Source organism: Balaenoptera acutorostrata, chromosome 11, assembly GCF_949987535.1.
Source record: "Balaenoptera acutorostrata chromosome 11, mBalAcu1.1, whole genome shotgun sequence".
NCBI lineage: Eukaryota > Metazoa > Chordata > Mammalia > Artiodactyla > Balaenopteridae > Balaenoptera > Balaenoptera acutorostrata.
In genome coordinates this window covers 26,345,779-26,367,267 of record NC_080074.1, presented here as the reverse complement: position 1 = coordinate 26,367,267, position 21,489 = coordinate 26,345,779, and the positions used below count along the sequence as shown (strand labels likewise).

At 39.7% G+C, this 21,489-nt stretch overlaps 2 protein-coding genes across 11 annotated transcripts in view; both read right to left on the bottom strand.

Annotated features, from left to right (window-relative positions):
* Positions 1-1,410, bottom strand: part of NR2C1 (nuclear receptor subfamily 2 group C member 1) — a 42,237-nt gene extending 40,827 nt beyond the window's left edge. For all 7 annotated transcript variants that reach the window (XM_007165877.2, XM_057556672.1, XM_057556669.1 and 4 more), the window contains exon 1: positions 1,194-1,410. The gene's annotated coding sequence lies outside the window, so the exon portion shown is untranslated. The remainder of the gene's footprint in view (positions 1-1,193) is intronic.
* A 10,644-nt stretch (positions 1,411-12,054) lies between these two features.
* The window catches only part of FGD6 (FYVE, RhoGEF and PH domain containing 6), a 107,614-nt gene continuing 98,179 nt past the window's right edge, over positions 12,055-21,489 (bottom strand). For all 4 annotated transcript variants that reach the window (XM_007165873.2, XM_057557431.1, XM_057557433.1 and 1 more), the window contains 3 exons: positions 16,449-16,577; positions 15,676-15,824; positions 12,055-13,131 (listed from right to left, as the gene is read on the bottom strand). In XM_007165873.2, coding sequence (XP_007165935.2) covers positions 13,095-13,131; positions 15,676-15,824; positions 16,449-16,577 — 315 coding nt within the window. In that variant the 3' untranslated portion in view covers positions 12,055-13,094. The remainder of the gene's footprint in view (positions 13,132-15,675; positions 15,825-16,448; positions 16,578-21,489) is intronic.

Sequence of the window (21,489 nt, the reverse complement as noted above, 5' to 3'; positions counted from 1 at the left end):
TATGCGGTTTCTTTTGTCTTTTCTGTTCCCCAGGAGTAGAAATTATATTTTGTGTAGCACACATACAAAGAGTAGATATTTTGGGAATGTCTGCTGCCTTTGATTTCCTAAAAAAAGATTGAGATGCCCCTACAAAGAATGATGAAATTACATTTTATGCGATCCACTTTTTAATAAGAATAGAAATATCTCCTTTAGATCTACCAAACTGACACATAAGCAAAATCTAAAACCAATCATTGTGTATCAACCAACCGCACAGCAGACACTGTTCAAAAACCCTCCAAAGTCGAAGGCCTATTTACATGTTCCGGAGGCACAAAACCCCTAAAGGGCTTAATTTCAAGTCCTTTTGCTTTTCCTTTCCAGTTATTATTATTATTTTAAACAGCTGACGTATTTAGTGAAGGTTACGAGACAGGTTTGGCAACATTTGTCATTCGTAAAACGGCATCTGCTGGAGTCGGAGGTACTTTCTTAACAAAAGAGCTACTGGAAGCTTGGACATGCCCACTGCACTGAGGACCCTTGGCCGTTCCATTTTATTTCTCAAAAGATACAGGTCCAAAGGCAGCGGCCACTCCCGCCCCCATCGGTCGTGAAAGTTGAGAGCACTATTCCGTCCGTCCTGTGTAAGCACGAGAACTAGCCAGAGGCTCGCGGTGAAAGGGATCCGGGCCTCAGCTCGCGGCCACTCGCCGCCAGGCCGGCCTTTCCGCATCCCGCCGGCGCTCGAGCCCACGCGGCGCCCCGGGCCCGGGGGCGGCGCGCGGCTCCCGCAAGCGGGGGAAGCGGCAACGCCGCCGAGACGGAAGCTTTTCCTGTAGGTGAAAGGTCAGAGGCGCCGCGAGAGAGGCTGCCGTGCGCGCCGAGCCGCTCGGGGACTCCCTCTCGCGCCCGCCGCCCCAGCCCCTCTCCGGGCTCCCGGCCCCGCGTCCAGCTCCGGCTCCGGCCTCGGCCTCTCTCGGAGCCCCGGGCACTCCGTCCCGCTGCTGCGGCCGCTCTCTGCGCTCCCAGCCCGCCCTGAGCAGCACGCCGCGGCACTGCCGGAGGGCGGGTTCTGCCGGCCGAAGCCGCAGGCTTTTGGGAACGCTGGGGGCGCGTCCGTTGGCACTTGGGAGGAAGGGACTTCCCCACGGCCCCCGCCCCGGGCGCCGCTGCAGCCGCTTTTCTCCTCACCCGTCCCTTCTTACCGGCGCTTCTCTGCCGAGCTACGTCCTTCGCCGGGCGTAGACGACAGCGCCGCTGCAGCGGCTGCTGGGCGGCGGGGGGGGCTCCGGGAAGAGACAGGTTGGAGAAAGCTGAAGGGGGGAGGGTTAAAAAAAAGTGGGGGCAGGGAGCTTTCTGGGTTTGGGTATGGGGGGGTCAGAGTTCGTGACCCCTCCCTCGGCTCCTCGGTGCGCGCTCCCGTCCGCGCCTGCGCACGAGTGCAGTGGAGAGGCGGCGAGAGGAGGTAGTGACGTTCCCCGGGTAGAGGGATGAGAGAACCCAGCCTCTGGAGGTCGACTGCCCCCTATCGGATGGGAGGGAGACTGCCTCGCCGCAGCTGTGCGTCCCTATCCGGGACTTCGAGAAGCCGCGTGGCCTTAGCGTTCCGTTTGCAAAAGGCGGTCGTTAAAGGAAGTTTTGAGACTGTTCAGATTTGAGCCAGGATAAATAACCCAATCAGTTTTAGACAGTTCGGTTTCTAATTTGTGGTGAAGTGGGCTCTGTTTCAGGCTCTTAGCTTGGACTAAACGGCTTATTAGAGGACTAACAAAACTGGGTAGATCCCGATAAAGTATTTTAAATAACCTTAAATAAAACAAGCTGGGGCATAGTCCTCTATAGTAAGGCTAAGTTTTACTTATAAAGTCTTGTGAGTAAATAGGCATAAGGGCTAAATGGAGCTAGAATATAATATAATCACTTAGAATGAAAGCTTCCGAAGACTGGCTTCAGTCTGTTTCGTTCAGCGGTGTATTCCCAAGCTTATAGGACAGTGCCTAATGGTCAATGAAGATTTGAGAAATGAGGCGTTGACGGAACTTCACGTTCTGATAGTGGCTCCTGAGGCACCGAGGTGTGGCAGCAAGGGCTGCCCTGTGTGCAAAGCACTGTGTGGTTTAGATTTTGAGAAGGGGGTCCTCAAAATGTCTTTTAGTTTTGATTGGCACTAGAAAAGCAGTCACAGATTCAGGCCAGAAACCCAAGTCAGGGAAAACAAAAGTGCACTGGTAAGGAGAACATCTCCTCTGTCATTTCCCTCTGGAACTAGGCGGCTGGACAAAGAAAATGCAAGCAAAAACCCCTAACAAGTAAAAATATGCTCTATGCCTCATTCTCTAGAAGTCTCCCTCTTCCTTTTAGTACAGTTTGTTGTGTGTTTGGTTGTTTTAAGGCAGCCCCTCCTCCATCCACCCAAATTTGGGATCAAATCGTTAAGTTTGTCCCAAAGGCAGAAGCTAAGAAAGTATACTATAGGTCCAATGGGAAAAGGCAATCTGAGACCTTTCCTCTATTCTCAGTGCCTAATATGCCATTTGGGGAGTATCTTTTGTGGGTGAAAAAGAGCTTCCCCTAATTATGATTCAGGAAAACAGGTCAGTGTGGTTCATCTTTAAATGTGTGACTATAAAAAAATTATGGTTTAAAAGACATCATCACACCAAAAGTAGATTTAGTAAATTTATTGTGTATAAATATAATACATATTAACATTATTTACAGTGCTAATATTTTATTTATAAAGGACCTATATATCTATATGGACAATAAGATACAAACTATATTATCACTTTAAGTAAAAAGTGTTTCTATAAATTTGTCATTTAAAAAAATAGTATTTAAAGATTGGTTCTTAACGTGCTATGACCAACTCATATAAAAGAACCCAGCCAAAAAAAGAGGGAATTTGATATTGAGGCTTTTTGAAAATCTACTACTACATTTATCTTAAAACAAAACAAAAATCCTAGTAGAAAATTTCCATTAGAAAATAACATTAAAAGTGGCATAGGCTCCAGAATGATTTGTGTATTAGAGGCATTCAAAAAAAAAAAAAAAAAAAAAAAGATCCATTTGAGTTAATTTAACTCACCAAATACTGGGTGTCCAGTGCATGCAAGGCACTCTGCCAGATGCTGAGGAGGAATCTCAAATGAACAAGATACAGTTGCTGTTCTCAAGGCTAGGATGTTGATAAGCACCACCAGAAAGTCTGTTTAGGAGCTAAAGGCTATGGAAGCATAGAGGAAGGAGACAGTAGATCTAAGGAGGAACAGGGAGAGAAGGACTGGGATCAGCTGTTACAGAGAAGTCTTGGATAAATAGGCAGAAATGGAGGTGGGGGAAAGGATGAAGAAAAACAAAATGATGTGAACAGAGAAAGGTTGGGTTGGGGTTACCTGCAATGTATGATACCTGAGGAAAAGTGTTCCACGCCAAGCCACTCGGAAGCCAGTGAAGGTTGTAAAGAGCAGGGATGAAGCTAGATTAGAACTATGCTTTACAAGATGGCTCTGGCAGTGTTTAAAATGGGACCATGCAAAGAAGGCATTGGAATTAGAAGAAAAGTTATGCCAATCACTGGGAAGAGGTAACAAGGACTTGAGCTAGGGCAGATGCAATAACAGAAGGACAATGAAGACAGAAAGGATACAAAGGCGATTGTAGAGGGTCCCGTTGACACTTGGTGGCAGATTCTGGAGCCTAGAATGGTTTTTCCATTGCAGAACAAAATATACAGATTTGAATGAAAAGAAATTGAGTTGAGTTTTAGGCATGTAAAGTTTAAAGTGCTTAAGATGTAGATGTCCAACAGGTACTTGCAAATATGGACTTGCAGGATGGTGGAAAGAGCAGGTCTAAGATCTGAGTTATAATGAGGGCACTTGGGGACTTTGTTTGAGGTGGAGATGACCAGAATCCTGTCCTTACTTTCTTCAACAAATATTTTCACTTAAAAGACACAGGGTAAGTATTTTGTGAGAAACTGACATATTAGATATAGTATCTGTCTTCAAGGAGTGGGCAGTGTAGTAAGAGAAATAGGATTCATCTCTCTGGAAGTTCCAGTGACGATATTTAACTACAATGGATCTCAAATTTCAAAACCTGAGTACAGTGAAAGCACACTCTGAGACATATCAACATATACTGTGATAACATTTACATTTTAACTAAATTACTAAATAGCAGGCTTTCCCTATTTCTAGATATATTCTACCAACCAAATATAACACATACCTTTGGCTAACAAAACTACACTTTAAAGTTGTCTTCTTCAATTAGTTGTTTCATTACAGCTTTATATTAAACAAAGGTTGCTCTGATGATCTCATTTTAAGAAATGCTACTACATACTCAAAGAATCAAGGTTTTGGTTAAAAAAGAATTAAGTATCTTGCGCAAAGGACAATAGGAGGATACTGGGTACATTAGGGAACAGGGGAAAAGAGGTTGGGGAGAGGTTCAGAAACGTGGGATGATGCCAAAGATAAACTTTCTCATTCTCCTAGACTTTGGAGGGTCCTCTGCATTTACAGCTGCTACAGATAAAGGAGGAACACTGGTTGGAGACACGTACTAAGAAGGCCAGCCTTCCCCCAGCTTGACCTGGCATGTCTTGTCTAGGTTTCTTTCAGCATCCTTTTGGGCTTAACATTATAACTGCTCTTTTCTCCTCCTTATGAATAAAAGGAGATACTTGAAAAGGATTTGATGGAAGCACATGTATCAGTGTAGTAAATACAGTACTCTTGGGATCTAAATACTATTTATTTATTTATTAAAGTCTTTATTGAATTTGTTACAATATTGCTTCTGCTTTATGTGTTGCTTTTTGGCCGTGAGGCATATGGGATCTTAGCTCTCCGACCAGGAATTGAACGCGCACTCCCTGCTTTGGAAGGTGAACTCCTAACCACTGGACCACCAGGGAAGTCCCTCTAAGTACTATTTATACTTTCTCCTCATTTATAGAATGCATCCAATATTTTTTTTTTTTTTTTGCTAAAATGTTAGCTATCAAGAGAGGTTTTTGAAAGTAGCTTTACAACAAAATGTATATAATTAGGTTTCTCATTTGACATTGAATGAGCAAGGTTAAATAATTGATCAGCTTCAGTGAAGTTATGAAGGATTGATAAGGCGGAAAGGGAATGTTACTATTCCACATTTAAAACATCTTGGTGGGGAGAGTGGTTCAAGATGGCGGAGTAGAAGGACGTGCACTCACTCCCTCTTGCGAGAGCACCGGAATCACAACTAACTGCTGAACAATCATTGACGGGAAGACACTAGAACTCACCAAAAAAGATACCCCACATCCAAAGACAAAGCAGAAGCCACAATGAGACAGTAGGAGGGGCGCAATCACAATAAAATCAAATCCTGTAACTGCTGGGTGGGTGACTCACAAACTGGAGAACACTTATACCACAGAAGTCCACCCAACTGGAGTGAAGGTTCTGAGCCCCACATCAGGCTTCACAACCTGGGGGTCCGGCAACAGGAAGAGGAATTCCTAGAGAATCAGACTTTGAAAGCTAGCGGGATTTGATTGCAGGACTTTGACAGGACTGGGGGAAACAGAGACTCCACTCTTGGACGGCACACGCAAAGTAGTGTGCACATCAGGACCCAGGGGGAAGGAGCAGTGAACCCATGGGAGACTGAACCAGACCTACCTGCTCGTGTTGGAGAGTCTCCTGCAGAGGCAGCGGGTGGCTGTGTCTCACCGTGAGGACAAGCACAGTGGCAGCAGAAGTTCTGGGAAGTACTCCTTGGCGTGAGCCCTCCCAAAGTCCACCATTAGCCCCACCAAAGAGCCGGGTAGGCTCCAGTGTTGGGTCACCTCAGGCCAAACAACCAACAGGGAGGGAACCCAGCCCCACCCATCAGCAGACAAGTGGATTAAAATTTTACTGAGCTATGCCCACCAGAGCAACACCCAGCTCTACCCACCACCAGTCCCTCACATCAGGAAACTTGCACAAGCCTCTTAGATAGCCTCATCCACCGGAGGGCAGACAGCAAAAGCAAGAAGAACAACGATCCAGCAGCCTGTGGAACAAAAACCACAATCACAGAAAGATAGACAAGATGAAAAGGCAGAGGGCTATGTACCAGATGAATGAACAAAATAAAACCCCAGAAAAACAACTAAATGAAGTGAAGATAGGAAAACTTCCAGAAAAAGAATTCAGAATAATGATAGTGGAGATGATCCAGGACCTCAGAAAAAGAATGGAGGCAAAGATCGAGAAGATGCAAGAAATGTTTAACAAAGACCTAGAAGAATTAAAGAACAAACAGAGATGAACAATACAATAACTGAAATGAAAAATACACTAGACAGAATCCATAGCAGAACAACTGAGGCAGAAGAAAGGATAAGTGACCTGGAAGACAGAATGGTGGAATTCACTGCCACGGAACAGAATAAAGAAAAAAGAATGAAAAGAAATGAAGACATCCTAAGAGACCTCTGGGACAACATTAAATGCAACAACATTCGCATTATAGGGGTCCCAGAAGGAGAAGAGAGAGAAAAAAAGACTCGAGAAAATATTTGAAGAGATTATAGTCGAAAACTTCCCTAACATGGGAAAGGAAATAGCCACCCAAGTCCAGGAAGTGCAGAGAGTCCCAGGCAGGATAAACCCAAGGAGAAACACGCTGAGACACATAGTAATCAAATTGACAAAAATTAAAAACAAAGAAAAATTATTGAAAGAAACAAGGGAAAAACGACAAATAACATACAAGGGAACTCCCATAAGGTTAACAGCTGATTTCTCAGCAGAAGCTCTACAAGCCAGAAGGGAGTAGCATGATATATTTAAAGTGATGAAAGGGAAGAACCTACAACCAAGATTACTCTACCCAACAAGGATCTCATTTAGATTCGACAGAGAAATCAAAAGCTTTACAGTCAACCAAAAGCTAAGAGAATTCAGCACCACCAAACCAGCTCTACAACAAATGCTAAAGGAACTTCTCTAAGTGGGAAACACAAGAGAAGAAAAGGACCTACAAAAACAAACCCATAACAATTCAGAAAATGGTAACAGGAACATACATATCGATAATTACCTTAAACATGAATGGATTAAATGCTCCCACCAAAAGACACAGGCTCGCTGAATGGATACAAAAACAAGACCCATATATATGCTGTCTACAAGAGACCAACTTCAGACCTAGGGACACATACAGACTGAAAGTGAGGGGATGGAAAAAGATATTCCATGCAAATGGAAATCAAAAGAAAGCTGGAGTAGCTATACTCATATCAGATAAAATAGACTTTAAAATAATGTTACAAGAGACAAGGAAGGACACTACATATTGATCAAGAGATCAATCCAAGAAGAAGACATAACAATTATAAATATATATGCACCCAACATAGGAGCACCTCAATACATAAGGCAACTGCTAACAGCTATAAAAGAGGAAATCGACAGTAACACAATAATAGTGGGGGACTTTAATGCCTCACTACACCAATGGACAGATCATACAAACAGAAAATTAATAAGGAAAAACAAGCTTTAAATGACACAATAGACTAGATTTAATTGATATTTATAGGACATTCCATCCAAAAACAGCAGATTACACTTTCTTCTCAAGTGCACATGGAACATTCTCCAGGATAGATCACGTCTTGGGTCACAAATCAAGCCTCAGTAAATTTAAGAAAATTGAAATCATATCAAGCATCTTTTCTGACCACAACGTTATGAGATTAGAAATCAATTACAGGAAAAAAACTAAAAAACACAAACACATGGAGGCTAAACAACACGTTACTAAATAACCAAGAGATCACTGAAGAAATCAAAGAGGAAATAAAAAAATACCTGGAGACAAATGACAATGAAAACATGACGATCCAAAACCTATGGGATGCAGCAAAAGCAGTTGTAAGAGGGAAGTTTACAGCAATACAAGCCTACCTCAAGAAACAAGAAAAATCTCAAATAAACAATCTAACCTTACACCTAAAGGAACTAAAGAAAGAAGAACAAAAAAACCCAAAGTTAGCAGAAGGAAAGAAATCATAAAGATCAGAGCAGAAATAAATGAAACAGAAACAAAGAAAACAATAGCAAAGATCAATAAAACTGAAAGCTGGGTCTTTGAGAAGATAAACAAAATTGATAAACCATTAGCCAGACTCATCAAGAAAAAGAGGGAGAGGACTCAAATCAATAAAATCAGAAATGAAAAAGGAGAAGTTACAACAGACACCGCAGAAATACAAAGCATCCTAAGAGACTACTACAAGTAACTCCATGCCAATAAAATGGACAACCTGGAAGAAATGGACAAATTCTTAGAAAGGTATAAACTTCCAAGACTGAACCAGGAAGAAATAGAAAATATGAACAGACCAATCACAAGTAATGAAATTGAAACTGTGATTAAAAATCTTCCAACAAACAAAAGTCCAGGACCAGATGGCTTCACAGCTGAATTCTGTCAAACATTTAGAGAAGAGCTAACACCCATCCTTCTCAAACTCTTCCAAAAAATTGCAGAGGAAGGAACACTCCCAAACTCATTCTATAAGGCCACCATCACCCTGATACCAAAACCAGACAAAGATACTACAAAAAAAGAAAATTACAGACCAATATGACTGATGAATATAGATGCAAAAATCCTCAACAAAATACTAGCAAACAGAATCCAACAACACATTAAAAGGATCATACACCATGATCAAGTGGGATTTATCCGTGATGCAAGGATTCTTCAGTATACACAAATCATTGTGCTACACCATATTAACAAACCGAAGAATAAAAACCATATGATCATCTCAATAGATGCAGAGAAAGCTTTTGACAAAATTCGACACCCATTTATGATAAAAACTCTCCAGAAACTGGGCATAGAGGGAACCTACCTCAACATAATAAAGGCCATATACGACAAACCCACAGCAAACATCATTCTCAATGGTGAAAAACTGAAAGCATTTCCTCTAAGATCAGGAACGAGACAAGGATGTCCACTCTCTCCACTATTATTCAACATAATTTTGGAAGCCACGGCAATCAGAGAAGAAAAAGAAACAAAAGGAATACAAATTGGAAAAGAAGAAGTAAAACTGTCACTGCTTGCAGGTGACATGATACTATACATAGAGAACCCTAAAGATGCCACCAGAAAACTACTGGAGCTAATCAATGAATTTGGTAAAGTTGCAGGATACAAAGTTAATGCACAGAAATCTCTTGCATTCCTATACACTAATGATGAAAAATCTGAGAGAGAAATTAAGGAAACACTCCCACTTACCCCTGCAAGAAAAAGGATAAAATACCTAGGAATAAGCCTACCTAGGGAGATAGAAGACCTGTATGCAGAAACTATAAGACACTGATGAAAGAAATTAAAGATGATATAAACAGATGGAGAGACATACCATGTTGTTGGATTGGAAGAATCAATATTGTGAAAATGAGTATACTACCCAAAGCAATCTACAGATTCAATGCAATCCCTATCAAATTACCAATGGCATTTTTTACAGAACTAGAACAAAAAATCTTAAAATTTGTATGGAGACACAAAAGACCCCGAATAGCCAAAGCAGTCTTGAAGGAAAAAGCGGAGCTGGAGGAATCAGACTCCCTGACTTCAGACTATACTACAAAGCTACAGTAATCAAGGCAATATGGTACTGGCACAAAAACAGAAATATAGATCAACGCAACAGGATAGAAAGCCCAGAGATAAACCCACGCACCTATGGTCAACTAATCTATGACAAAGGAGGCAAGGATATACAATGGAGAAAAGACAGCCTCTTCAGTAAGTGGTGCTGGGAAAACTGGACAGCTACATGTAAAAGAATGAAATTAGAACACTCCCTAACACAATACACAAAAATAAACTCAAAATGGATTAGAGACTTAAATGTAAGACCAGACAGTATAAAACTCTTAGAGGAAAACATAGGAAGAACACTCTTTGACATAAATCACAGCAATATCTTTTTTGATCCACCTCCTAGAGTAATGGAAATAAAAACAAAAATAAACAAATGGGACCTAATGCAACTTAAAAGCTTTTGCAAAGCAAAGGAAACTACAAACAAGATGAAAAGACAACCCTCAGAATGGGAGAAAGTATTTGCAAATGAATCGATGGACAAAGGATTAATCTCCAAAATATATAAACAGCTCATGCAGCTCAATATTAAAAAAACAAACAACCCAACCAAGAAATGGGCAGAAGACCTAAATAGACATTTCTCCAAAGAAGACATACATATGGCCAAGAAGCACATGAAAAGCTGCTCAACATCACTAATTATTAGAGACATGCAAATCAAAACTACAGTGAGGTATCACCTCACACCAGTTAGAATGGGCATCATCAGAAAATCTACAAACAACGAATACTGGAGAGGGTGTGGAGAAAAGGGAACCCTCTTGCACTCTTGGTGGGAATGTAAATTGATATAGCCACTATGGAGAACAGTATGGCGGTTCCTTTAAAAACTAAAAATAGAATTACCATATGACCCAGCAATCCCACTACTGGGCATATACCCAGAGAAAACCATAATTCAAAAAGGCACACGCACCCCAATGTTCACTGCAGCACTATTTACAATAGCCAGGTCATGGAAGCGACCTAAATGCCCATCGACAGACGAATGGATAAAGAAGATATGGTACATATATACAATGGAATATTACTCAGCCATAAAAAGGAACGAAGTTGGGTCATTTGTAGAGATGTGGATGGATCTAGAGACTGTCATACAGAGTAAAGTAAGTCAGAAAGAGAAAAACAAATATCGTATATTAACGCATGTATGTGGAACATAGAAAAATGGTACAGATGAACCAGTTTGCAGGGCAGAAAAAGAGACACAGATGTAGAGAACAAACGTACGGACAGCAAGGGAGGAAAATGGTGGTGGGGGGGTGGTGTGATGAATTGGGAGATTGGGATTGACATATATACACTAATATGTATAAAATGGATAACTAATAAGAACCTGCTCTATAAAAAAATAAATAAAATTCAAAAATTAAAAAAAAATCTTGGCGGAGGGGTGCTGGTAATCTGATAGCTTCCTCAAAAGGCACTATATTTTTTAATTTTCAAAGCCCTCCATGGGGCTAAGCCAATAGCTATTATAATCATACATGAGTTTCACATGTAATTAGGAGAATTATAAGAAGTTTATGCAATGTTTCTTGTATTTAAACGTTTAACTGGTTCTTGATTCAGCCAACAGCTGGAAGATAGAATAGCCTTGGTTGATAGTTTTTAGATTCAGATTAAACCAAACCTTGTAGTCAGAAGGTTGAGAGCTCAAGAGGAGGAGGGAGGGACTCCAATAACTTGTTTTGCAAAATGCTAGTCCCAATGAAACAGAAGGAAACACTGTATAAGGCATAACCTTGGTCTCCAAAAAGGACACACTAAAAACTGCAGGGATTTAACATGGAAGTCTTATTTATGCTATCTAGGTTAAAATTAATGAGCTGCAAAGAAGTGTTAATTTACGTACAGTGACAAAAAGATTTGGGAGATAGCATGTGAGGATTGTATGTGAGGTTGCAAGAGGATTCAAAGTGATTCCACAGCAAGCAATAGCCAAAAAACTGCAGCAGCCAACTCTAGATCTAGTAGATACCCTGGTGCTGCAACAAACATTCAGAAGGCTTCAGAAGGCACTCAGTAATTCTCTTGGCAATCACAAATATAATACTGAGTTAGGAAATCCTTTATATAAAAGCAGAAGGGAAATTTATTTTGCCCTTTAATGAAATATTCTATGGATAACCTTGCCTTTTAAGATAATTTATATTTAGTTTAAGCTCAGTCAATAAATGTATATTTTGAACATCAGGAATGACTTTAATCATAGTGTTAATTTCATTTTACTTCTGCTAATCAATTTTATATATAAAGTAGTTCATATGTTAAACAGCATGTGACCCAAAATTAGGAATATAAACCCTTCCTAATGAGGTACGCTGACAGTTGGTTAAAGAAAAATATACTTTTTTAATTACCAGAGAGGACATAACACAAAGTGGCATTAAAAAACCTTTAAAAAATGATTACTATACAATTTCCGCTAATACTGGCTTAGAATTTGTGTTTTTTGATATGGTAATTCCAGTTCATTTAAAAAATCACAATATTATAGAAAATGTAACATTCTTTTTAGATACAAATACCACCATTGACTTGGACTCAGAATACTTACAACAGCAAGGGACATCATGTAATATAATTCTTGCCATATTTTGCTTTTTAAAGAAATAATACACTTATGTTTGTGTTGAAATGGTAGTTTTTTAAAAAAAGATTAGACTTAATGTAAAGGCCATAGAGTTGATTATTTGTGTTCCCCTGCAAATGGAAACATCCTTTTTCCTACTCATGGTTGAGTTAGATGAAAATTCAGATTCTATCCCTTTGCTATAATTCCTTGATGATGTAACATTATCTCATACCAAAAGAGGTACATAACAGTAGAAATACTTTTGATAATTTACTGGAATTTCATTTCACAGTTACTGAGGTAGAAATTGGCCATGTGTTTTTCCATTAAAAGATACAAAAATTCATCTAAATTTATTGATTCAAAGACATGCGTTTTTTTCACCAGCTGTTTTATAATCATAATTTCCAAACCAAACACTGCATGGAAATTTGCTCCTTGATGTGTGTTTTTTATTTACAAAGACTTACCACTAGTGAGAATGTTACAAAGTAACACTGTAAAACACACTGAGAAAACAGTATGGACTGTGTCACAAACAGCTAATACAGTATTAAGATAAGTTTTCTGGTTTCTAAAGAAAAGATACTTTAGAATTCAGTGTGAGTCTCAGAAATAACTCTGACCATTAAGTAAACATCAAATTTTTAATAAATAACATACATGAAAAACAAACATTTTATAAAAATTACCTTATACCTAACAAAATAATTTCTTTGATGAAGATTTTGGTTGGATTTATCTTGGCAGTGTGCACTTATATAAAATTTTTGTACTGCATTTACTCTATTCTGATGAAATTCCACCCTTTTGGAATCACCAAGAGATGAAACAAATACAGCTACAATATTGTGCCTTCTTGAAATGCTTCTATCCACCTACAAGAGAAATTTGTTAGATTTTAAAATACAGTCATCCAATATATGTTAAGACAGTATAGATAATAGCTGTGCCTGTGGATCCAATTACTCTAACAGTATATTTAAGATCTTTCCTATAGCAAACGAGAATTCTGTATGTATGGAACTACCCTTTATTTGGTAATTTGGACCAAACTTTGGCCTGAAAAGTGCATCTCTTATTTCTTTCTCTTTTTTGGCCATACCACACAGCTTGCAGGATCTCAGTTCCCCAACCAGGGATAGAGCCCGGGCCCTGGCAGTGAAAGCGCCGAGTCTTAACCACTGGACCACCAGGGAATTCCTGTGCATCTCTTATTTCTTTGAAGCATGAGGAAGGGGCCATTTCATGTAAAGGCTCTACGAAGTTCTACTGATCCCATTTAATTGATTTTGGAAGTGGATATATCTGCAGAGGCCTTTATTTCAACCCCCTTTCTGCCTTTGGGAATACTAGCTCTGTCCCTGTCTCCTCATCTCTTAATTCTACCAACCAGAGACTCCTTGGGCATCTGTAGTCCAGACCTATTCTAATATTTTCAGTGAAAGGGAATCTAGCATCTAGTAGTCTACTCTCAGTTGATCTAAAGTTTGCATGCAATATAAAAGTGTCTCACTTTCATAGAAGTCTTTCTAAAATTCTTTTGTCTCAAAAGTTTTATTTGACAATATACACAGCTACAGTTATTCAGAAGACACTTGGAGGTAGTTTCTTTGTACCTCCCCAGTAGTGTAATGGCTTCTAAACTTACCATGAACACTTGAAATCATTCAATTTAATTAGTAAAAGTAGCCTGTAGCAGATTTATCTCACATTTTAAGGATGGAATTTTAAAAAAAATTTAAAATGCAAATGGCATATAAGTTATATACCATAATAAAAAGGCTTTTTAAAAGTCAAAAGTTTCCATTAAAATTAACACATTTTAATACTCTATAATGTGCAAATACAGTAATGGATATGATATTAACCCAAAGAGAAATTTATAAATTAGCCTGTATTAATTCTAAATAACAAGTAAGCTGACACCCTTCACCCAACTACATTCAGCTCTGTCTTGAAGGGCTTTCTATCTTGTCAACTTAATGACATAAAGATATATATTCAAAAGCTTATCAGCTTGATGATGAATTCAGGTAAAAATGATGAGAAATATAATATCCAACAGAATTTTAGGGCAATTACTATTTTATCCAAGTAACTATTTTTTAAAGAAAAATTAGTTGTGTCATAATTTTAAAATATTCTTTAGTACCCAAAAGTACCTGATTATTATTCAGGAACATATGTAATTCTGGTACATTAATTTTAACTGCCTAAAGAAAAGACAAGCCTGGCTTATTTAAAGTATTCTTTTTGATCTGCATGCACTTTTAAAGCCTATTGAGAAAACATGAGCACCTCTTAGTGAAAACAAAATGTATATTTTGTGAGGCCAAAATGAAAATCAAATGAAAGGGAGGCGAACTGAATTGTTTTGTTCAGAAAGGACATCAGTTTCACAGAGATATGCTTCTCTATGTTAAGCAATCTCATGACATCTAAATAAATATTCTTTTTTTTTTTTTTTTTTTTTAAAATGGGTGTCCAGTGCTTGTAATTGAAACATTGACTTTTTTTTTTTTTTTTAATTTTATTTATTTATATTTATTTATTTATTTTTGGCTGTGCTGGGTCTTTGGTTCGTGCGAGGGCTTTCTCCAGTTGCGGCAAGTGGGGGCCACTCTTCATCGCGGTGCGGGGACCGCTCTTCATCGCGGTGCGCGGGCCTTTCACTATCGCGGCCCCTCCCGTCGCGGGGCACAGGCTCCAGAAGCGCAGGCTCAGCAGCCGTGGCTCACGGGCCCAGCCGCTCCGCGGCATGTGGGATCCTCCCAGACCAGGGCTCGAACCCGTGTCTCCTGCATTAGCAGGCAGATTCTCAACCACTGCGCCACCAGGGAAGCCCTAAATAAATATTCTTGTTGGAATTTTGAAGAGACTATTTCAGCCTTTTCCACCTAAAATGATATCCATTTCTTTCTACTCAGTCATTGGGAACAGCATGGGAGCCTCTTAATGTGTTTGACCTTTTCCCCAAAGGAGTAAGTCTGCAAGCAGCTGTTTAAACCCCTGCTGTTCCATGGCACAATTGAATCATTGGATTGCCAAAGTCCCAGAATGTTTCAAGAGAAGATTCTTAACCTCACTGGAGGAGAGGTCAAATAACCTCAGCTTCCCTTCCTTTCAGCAGAGGAGAATCATGCTGCTTCCTTGAAGGTCATGTGTACACAAAATATTTTGGACAGAACTACCTATTTTCTTTTCCTCTGTGCCTCCTGAAAATATTCCAGATACTCTTGCCTGTCTTTAAAACAATTCTAAAGAGTTTGAATAATACGTTAAATTCTTTCTAAATTGTATGTCTGATTTAAATTCTTCATTGTTTCCATGCATGGAAGTAGGTTGTTTTTAAAATCAATCAGTTAAAGTAACAACTTGAAATCTAATGTATGAAAGAAAAATACGTCTAAATTACTTACTTCTGAGCCGAGTGAGCATCATCTGCTTTGAATACATAAAATAACATGTTTTTGTGCAGTAACTGAAACACTCTCGACTCTGAATTCTCATCTTTGACTTGAGTGACAGTGAATCCTAGTAAAGGTTGACTCTCCAAAGCTGCCACGTCCTAAATTTACAAAGACACAAAAGGAGATGGGTTTCTAAACTGATACAAAATTCAGATCTGCAAACTCTTGATCTATATAACTCTAATTTAATTTCAAATACATATATATAAAACAATGGTAATTCTAGCAACTTATTCACCTTTCATTTATTCAACGATATTTATTGGGACACCCCTGCCTCACCTACACCATGAGCCAGACACTGTGCCAGACAGTTTTCAGTGTGTTCATATCCACTGTGAAATAATAATTTCACATTATTTCTCTGCAACCACAGGAGGTAAGTATTTATATTACTTTCATTTTATGGATGCAGAAAACGTAGCTCAGAAAGGTGATACACCCCAGTCCCCTCGAACCTCTGCCTTTAGTGAAGTAATCAGTAGTCACATGACACTCCCCAAACTTACATTTTAACACTATGGAAAATTCCTAACAGCTCTTTAGATACAAAACAAGGACACTGTTCATGTCAAAAATAACAGCAACATCTCCCCCCTCCCAAAGCAAAGCAAAACAAAAAACAGACAAAACAAATAAATTAGGCAAACATTGTAATTATTTCCAGGTGGCACTATAAAACAAGACCCTCAAATTATTCATGTTTAGATTTCAGATCTTACCTCACTTGCAGCATACGTATATAGCACTTTATTTTTTATGACAAACCACAAGTGTTTCCAAGGTTTTTTATTGCCCTTTGATCTGTACAAGTAGCCACTCATAGAAGAATCTTCTGTGTTCGCTGATACCTAGGTAAGCAAACCCCACACACAGTTTAATAGTTTTCAGACAAAAACAAAATTTAAAATCACAAAATTGCTTTTGATCATTGGTGCTGAAAGCAATAACCATAATAAGAATATCATGTTTCAGAATGAAATTGTTTACTTTCAAAATCTGCTACTGTACAAATTGAACACTGCCATGCCATGAGCATAAAATCCTTCCTTTAAGAAGCAATTCCAGAATTTTATCTGGTTTAACTGTGCTTGCATGTATGTGTTTCTTTGTGGGTTCACCTGTATTTTCTCAGTTGCCAGAAGATGAATAATAATTCCAAATGTCAAAAATGCCTTTTATTTTTTTTTAAGATCCATCCACTTTATTTTTTAACATCTTTATTGGAGTATAATTGCTTTACAGTATTGTGTTAGTTTCTGCTGTACAACAAAGTGAATCAACTATACATATACATATATCCCCATATCTTCTCCCTCTTGCATCTCCCTCCCACCCTCCCTATCCCACCCCTCTAGGTGGTCACAAAGCACTGAGCTGATCTTGCTGTGCTATGTGGCTGCTTCCCACTAGCTATCTATTTTACATTTGGTAGTGTATATATGTCCATGCCACTCTCTCACTTCGTCCCAGCTTACCCTTCCCACTCCCCATGTCCTCAAGTCCATTCTCTACGTCTGCGTCTTCATTCCTGTCCTGCCCCTAGGTTCTTCAGAACCATTTTTTTTAGATTCCATATATATGTGTTAGCATATGGTATTTGTTTTTCTCTTTCTGACTTACTTCACTCTGTATGACAGACTCTAGGTCCATCCACCTCAGTACAAATAACTCAATTTCGTTTCTTTTTATGGCTGAGTAATATTCCGTTGTATATATGTGCCACTTCCATGTCCTGGCTATTGTAAATACAGCTGCAATGAACACTGTGGTACATGACTCTTTTTGAATTATGGTTTTCTCAGGGTATATGCCCAGTAGTGGGATTGCTGGGTCATATGGTAGTTCTATTTTTAGTTTTTTAAGGAACCTCCATACTGTTCTCCATAGTGGCTGTATCAATTTACATTCCCACCAACAGTGTAAGAGGGTTCCCTTTTCTCCACACCCACTCCAGAAAAATGCCTTTTTTTTTTTTTTTTAAAGCAGGAAGGGAGATAGCAAGTGGATTTTTTTTTTTTTTTAATAATTTGGACAGGCCACGAGAATAATTCCTTTTATTTATTTATTTATCTATTCATCTTTGGCTGTGTTGGGTCCTCGGTTCGTGCGAGGGCCTTCTCCAGTCGCGGCAAGCGGGGGCCACTCTTCATTGCGGTGCGGGGACCGCTCTTCATCACGGTGCGCGGGCCTTCCACCATCGCGGCCCCTCCCGTTGCGGGGCACAGGCTCCAGACGCGCAGGCTCAGCAGTTGTGGCTCACGGGCCCAGCCGCTCCGCGGCATGTGGGATCCTCCCAGACCAGGGCTCGAACCCGCGTCCCCCGCACTAGCAGGCAGACTCCCAACGACTGCGCCACCAGGGAAGCCCGAAAAATGCCTTTTTAAAGCTGTATTTTGGGACAGTATATGTTGTTTATTGCTATTCTTATTTTGGGTGTTAGGGAAAATTACTTAAACCTTTAACTCAGTTCCTGAAATAACTTTTTGGATTTCTAAAAACTATATCAATAGAAAAGTAAATAGAAAATTCTTTTTTTTTTTTTTTTTTGGTCATGCCTGTGTGGCTTGCGGGATTTTAGTTTCCTGACCAGGGATCAAACCCGGGCCCTGGCAGTGAAAGCACGGAATCCTAACCACTGGACCACCAGGGAATTCCCAGAAAATTCTATTATTAATGATGATTTTTAAAAAATATTTATTTATTTATTTATTATTTTTGGCTGTGTCGGGTCTTATTGCGGCACGCAAGATCTTCCGTTGCTGCGTGAGGGCTCTTTGTTGCAGCACTCAGGCTTCTCTCTAGTTGTGGCTCTTGGGCTCCAGAGCATGTGGGCTCTGTAGTTGTGGCACGCGGGCTTAGTTGCCCCGCGGCATGTGCGATCTTTGTTCCCTGACCAGGGATCGAACCCAAGTCCCCTGTATTGGAAGGCAAATTCTTAACCACTGGACCATAAGGGAAGTCCCTTAATGGTGATTTTAAAGATCAGTTTCTGCTCCCCAAATTTTGGTCTAAAAGAAAAGAAGCTTGTTTTGCTTCATAAAAGGCTGAAAGTATTTCAATCTCTAGGTAACAGACAGTAAGCCTTCAGTGATTATAATGTGGCAGTTGAAACTTTTCTCTTCTTAAATATAGGAAAAATAGAGATATAAAAGCCAAGTTTAGGAACTGCCTTATTGCTGGTATGTTGAACAGACTCCCAAGGTGGCTTCCCACTGAGAATCAGGCTGTTGTAGCGTCTCCTCCACTCCAGTGTGGGCAGGACCTGTGACTGCTCCTAACCGATAGAATATGGTGAAGGTGATGGGCTATCACTCCCATGATTATATTACATTACATAAGACTCCATCTTGCTAGCAGACTGGCTCTAGAGACTTTCTGCCATGCTGGCTTTGAAGAAGTAAGCAGACGTGTGGGGAAGCCCACGTGGCAAGGAGCTGAGGGCAGCCCCTAGGAGCAGGGTAGATCTTTCCCTAGTCAGCCTCCAGATGAGAACTCAACACTGGCCAACGGCCAACACCTTGACTGCCGCCCTGAAGAGATCCCATCTAAGCTCCTGAGATAATAAATGTGTGTTGTTTTAAGCCACTACATTTGTGGTAATTTGGTACAAAGCAATAGAAGACTAAGAGAGATGGGGTCTATGAATTTTAAAGTATATCTTTAATCATGTAGTAATTGTATTAATTTCTTATACATTTCATAAAAAGGATGATATATTGTTTAGTGGAAATTTTATTTATTTATTTATTTATTGGCCACACCGAGTGGCATGCGGCATCTTAGTTCCCTGACCAGGGATCGAACCCATGCCCCCTGCATTGGGAGCGTGGAGTCTTAACCACTGGACTGCCAGAGAAGTCCCAAGTGGAAAATTTATATCTAATGTTAAATTAGAAATATCTCTCAAGTGCAAGTACATTTGTATACAGAAATAACATCCCTGTATAAGACTACTAAGTAATTAAAAAAAAAAAACTAAAATGTTTACATTCAAAGGAGGTTTCTCTTAAAATGTAGTCACATTGGGATACCCACTATGTACTTATGTTAAGTGTTACTATCATTGCCCAAAATATTTTGTACATTACTCTTTGGGAATATTTTACAATTAATTTATTAGCCATACAAGATTAATCCCAATACTGAAATAGTCATACATAGTCCTCTATTATCTTTTTAAAAGCAAAATTGGTGTTAACCAGCTTAATCACCTAATTGATTCACAAAACTTTCCTTCTAATGATTTATTTAAAAAATAAATGGGTTTCCCTGGTGGCGCAGTGGTTAAGAATCCGCCTGCCAATGCAGGGGACATGGTTTCGAGCGTTGGTCCGGGAAGATCCCACATGCCACAGAGCAACTAAGCCCGTGCACCACAACTACTGAGCCAGCGCTCTAGAGCCCACGAGCCACAATTACTGAGCCCATGAGCTACAACTACTGAAGCCCGCGTGCCTAGAGCCCATGCTCTGCAACAATAGAAGCCACCGCTATGAGAAGCCCACGCACCACACCAAAGAGTAGCGCCCGCTCGCAGCAACTAGAGAAAGCCACGCACAGCAAGAAAGAACCAAAGCAGCCAAAAATAAATAAATAAATAAATATTTAAAAATAAATTAATAACAAATAAAAAATAAAAATAAAAAATAAATGAAATCCAACTCAAGAGACGCAGCCTGCCATTACTGAGGGTGCTGAGGCTCTGAATGTATGTAATTCTAAAAAAGAGGAATTTCTGGGCTTCCCTGGTGGCGCAGTGGTTGAGAATCTGCCTGCCAGTGCAGGGCACACGGGTTCGAGTCCTGGTCTGGGAAGATCCCACATGCCGCGGAGCAACTGGGCCCGTGAGCCACAATTACTGTGAGCCTGCGCGTCTGAAGCCTGTGCTCCGCAGCAAGAGAGGCCGCGATAGTGAGAGGCCCGCGCATCGCGATGAAGAGTGGCCCCCACTTGCCACAACTAGAGAAAGCCCTCGCACAGAAACGAAGACCCAACACAGCCATAAATAATAAAATAAATAAATAAAAAAAAAATTAAAAAAAAAAAAAAGAGGAATTTCTAAAAATGTACTGAACATCACTGGAATAAGAACACAACTTCCTAATTCCTCAAAAAGTTAACATAGAATTACTGTATGATCAAGCAATTTCACTCCTAGGTATATAACCAAGACAAATGGAAACATATAAGTCCACATGGAAATCTGTACACAAATGTTTATAGCAGCATTATTCACAATAGCCAAAAGGTGGAAACAACCCAAGTGTCCATCAACAGATGAATGGCTAAGTTGTAGTACACACATAAAAAGGAGTATTATTCAGACATAAAAAGAAACAAAGTGCTGATACATGCTATAACTTAGATGAACCTTAAAAACATTGTGCTAAGTGAAAGAAGCCAGACACAAGGGTCATATATTGTATGACTCCTTTTATATGATAGATCCAGAAGAGGCAGATACATAGAGCAGATTCATGGTTGCCAGGGGTTGGAGGGAGGGGGTAGTGGGGAATGATTACTTAGCAGACACGGGTATTCTTATGAGGTGATGAAAAAGTTTTGAAATTGGAGCAATATGGCAGTTACACATCACTGTGAATACACCAAATACTACTGAATTGTATATTTTAAAATGGTTAATTATATGTTATGTGAATTTCACCTCAGTTTTAAAAAAAAGACAAAAAACACAGCTTTCTGAGGAGACTACTTTGACTTCTATAGCACTTAACTGGATAAATTTCCCCGTGTGACCAC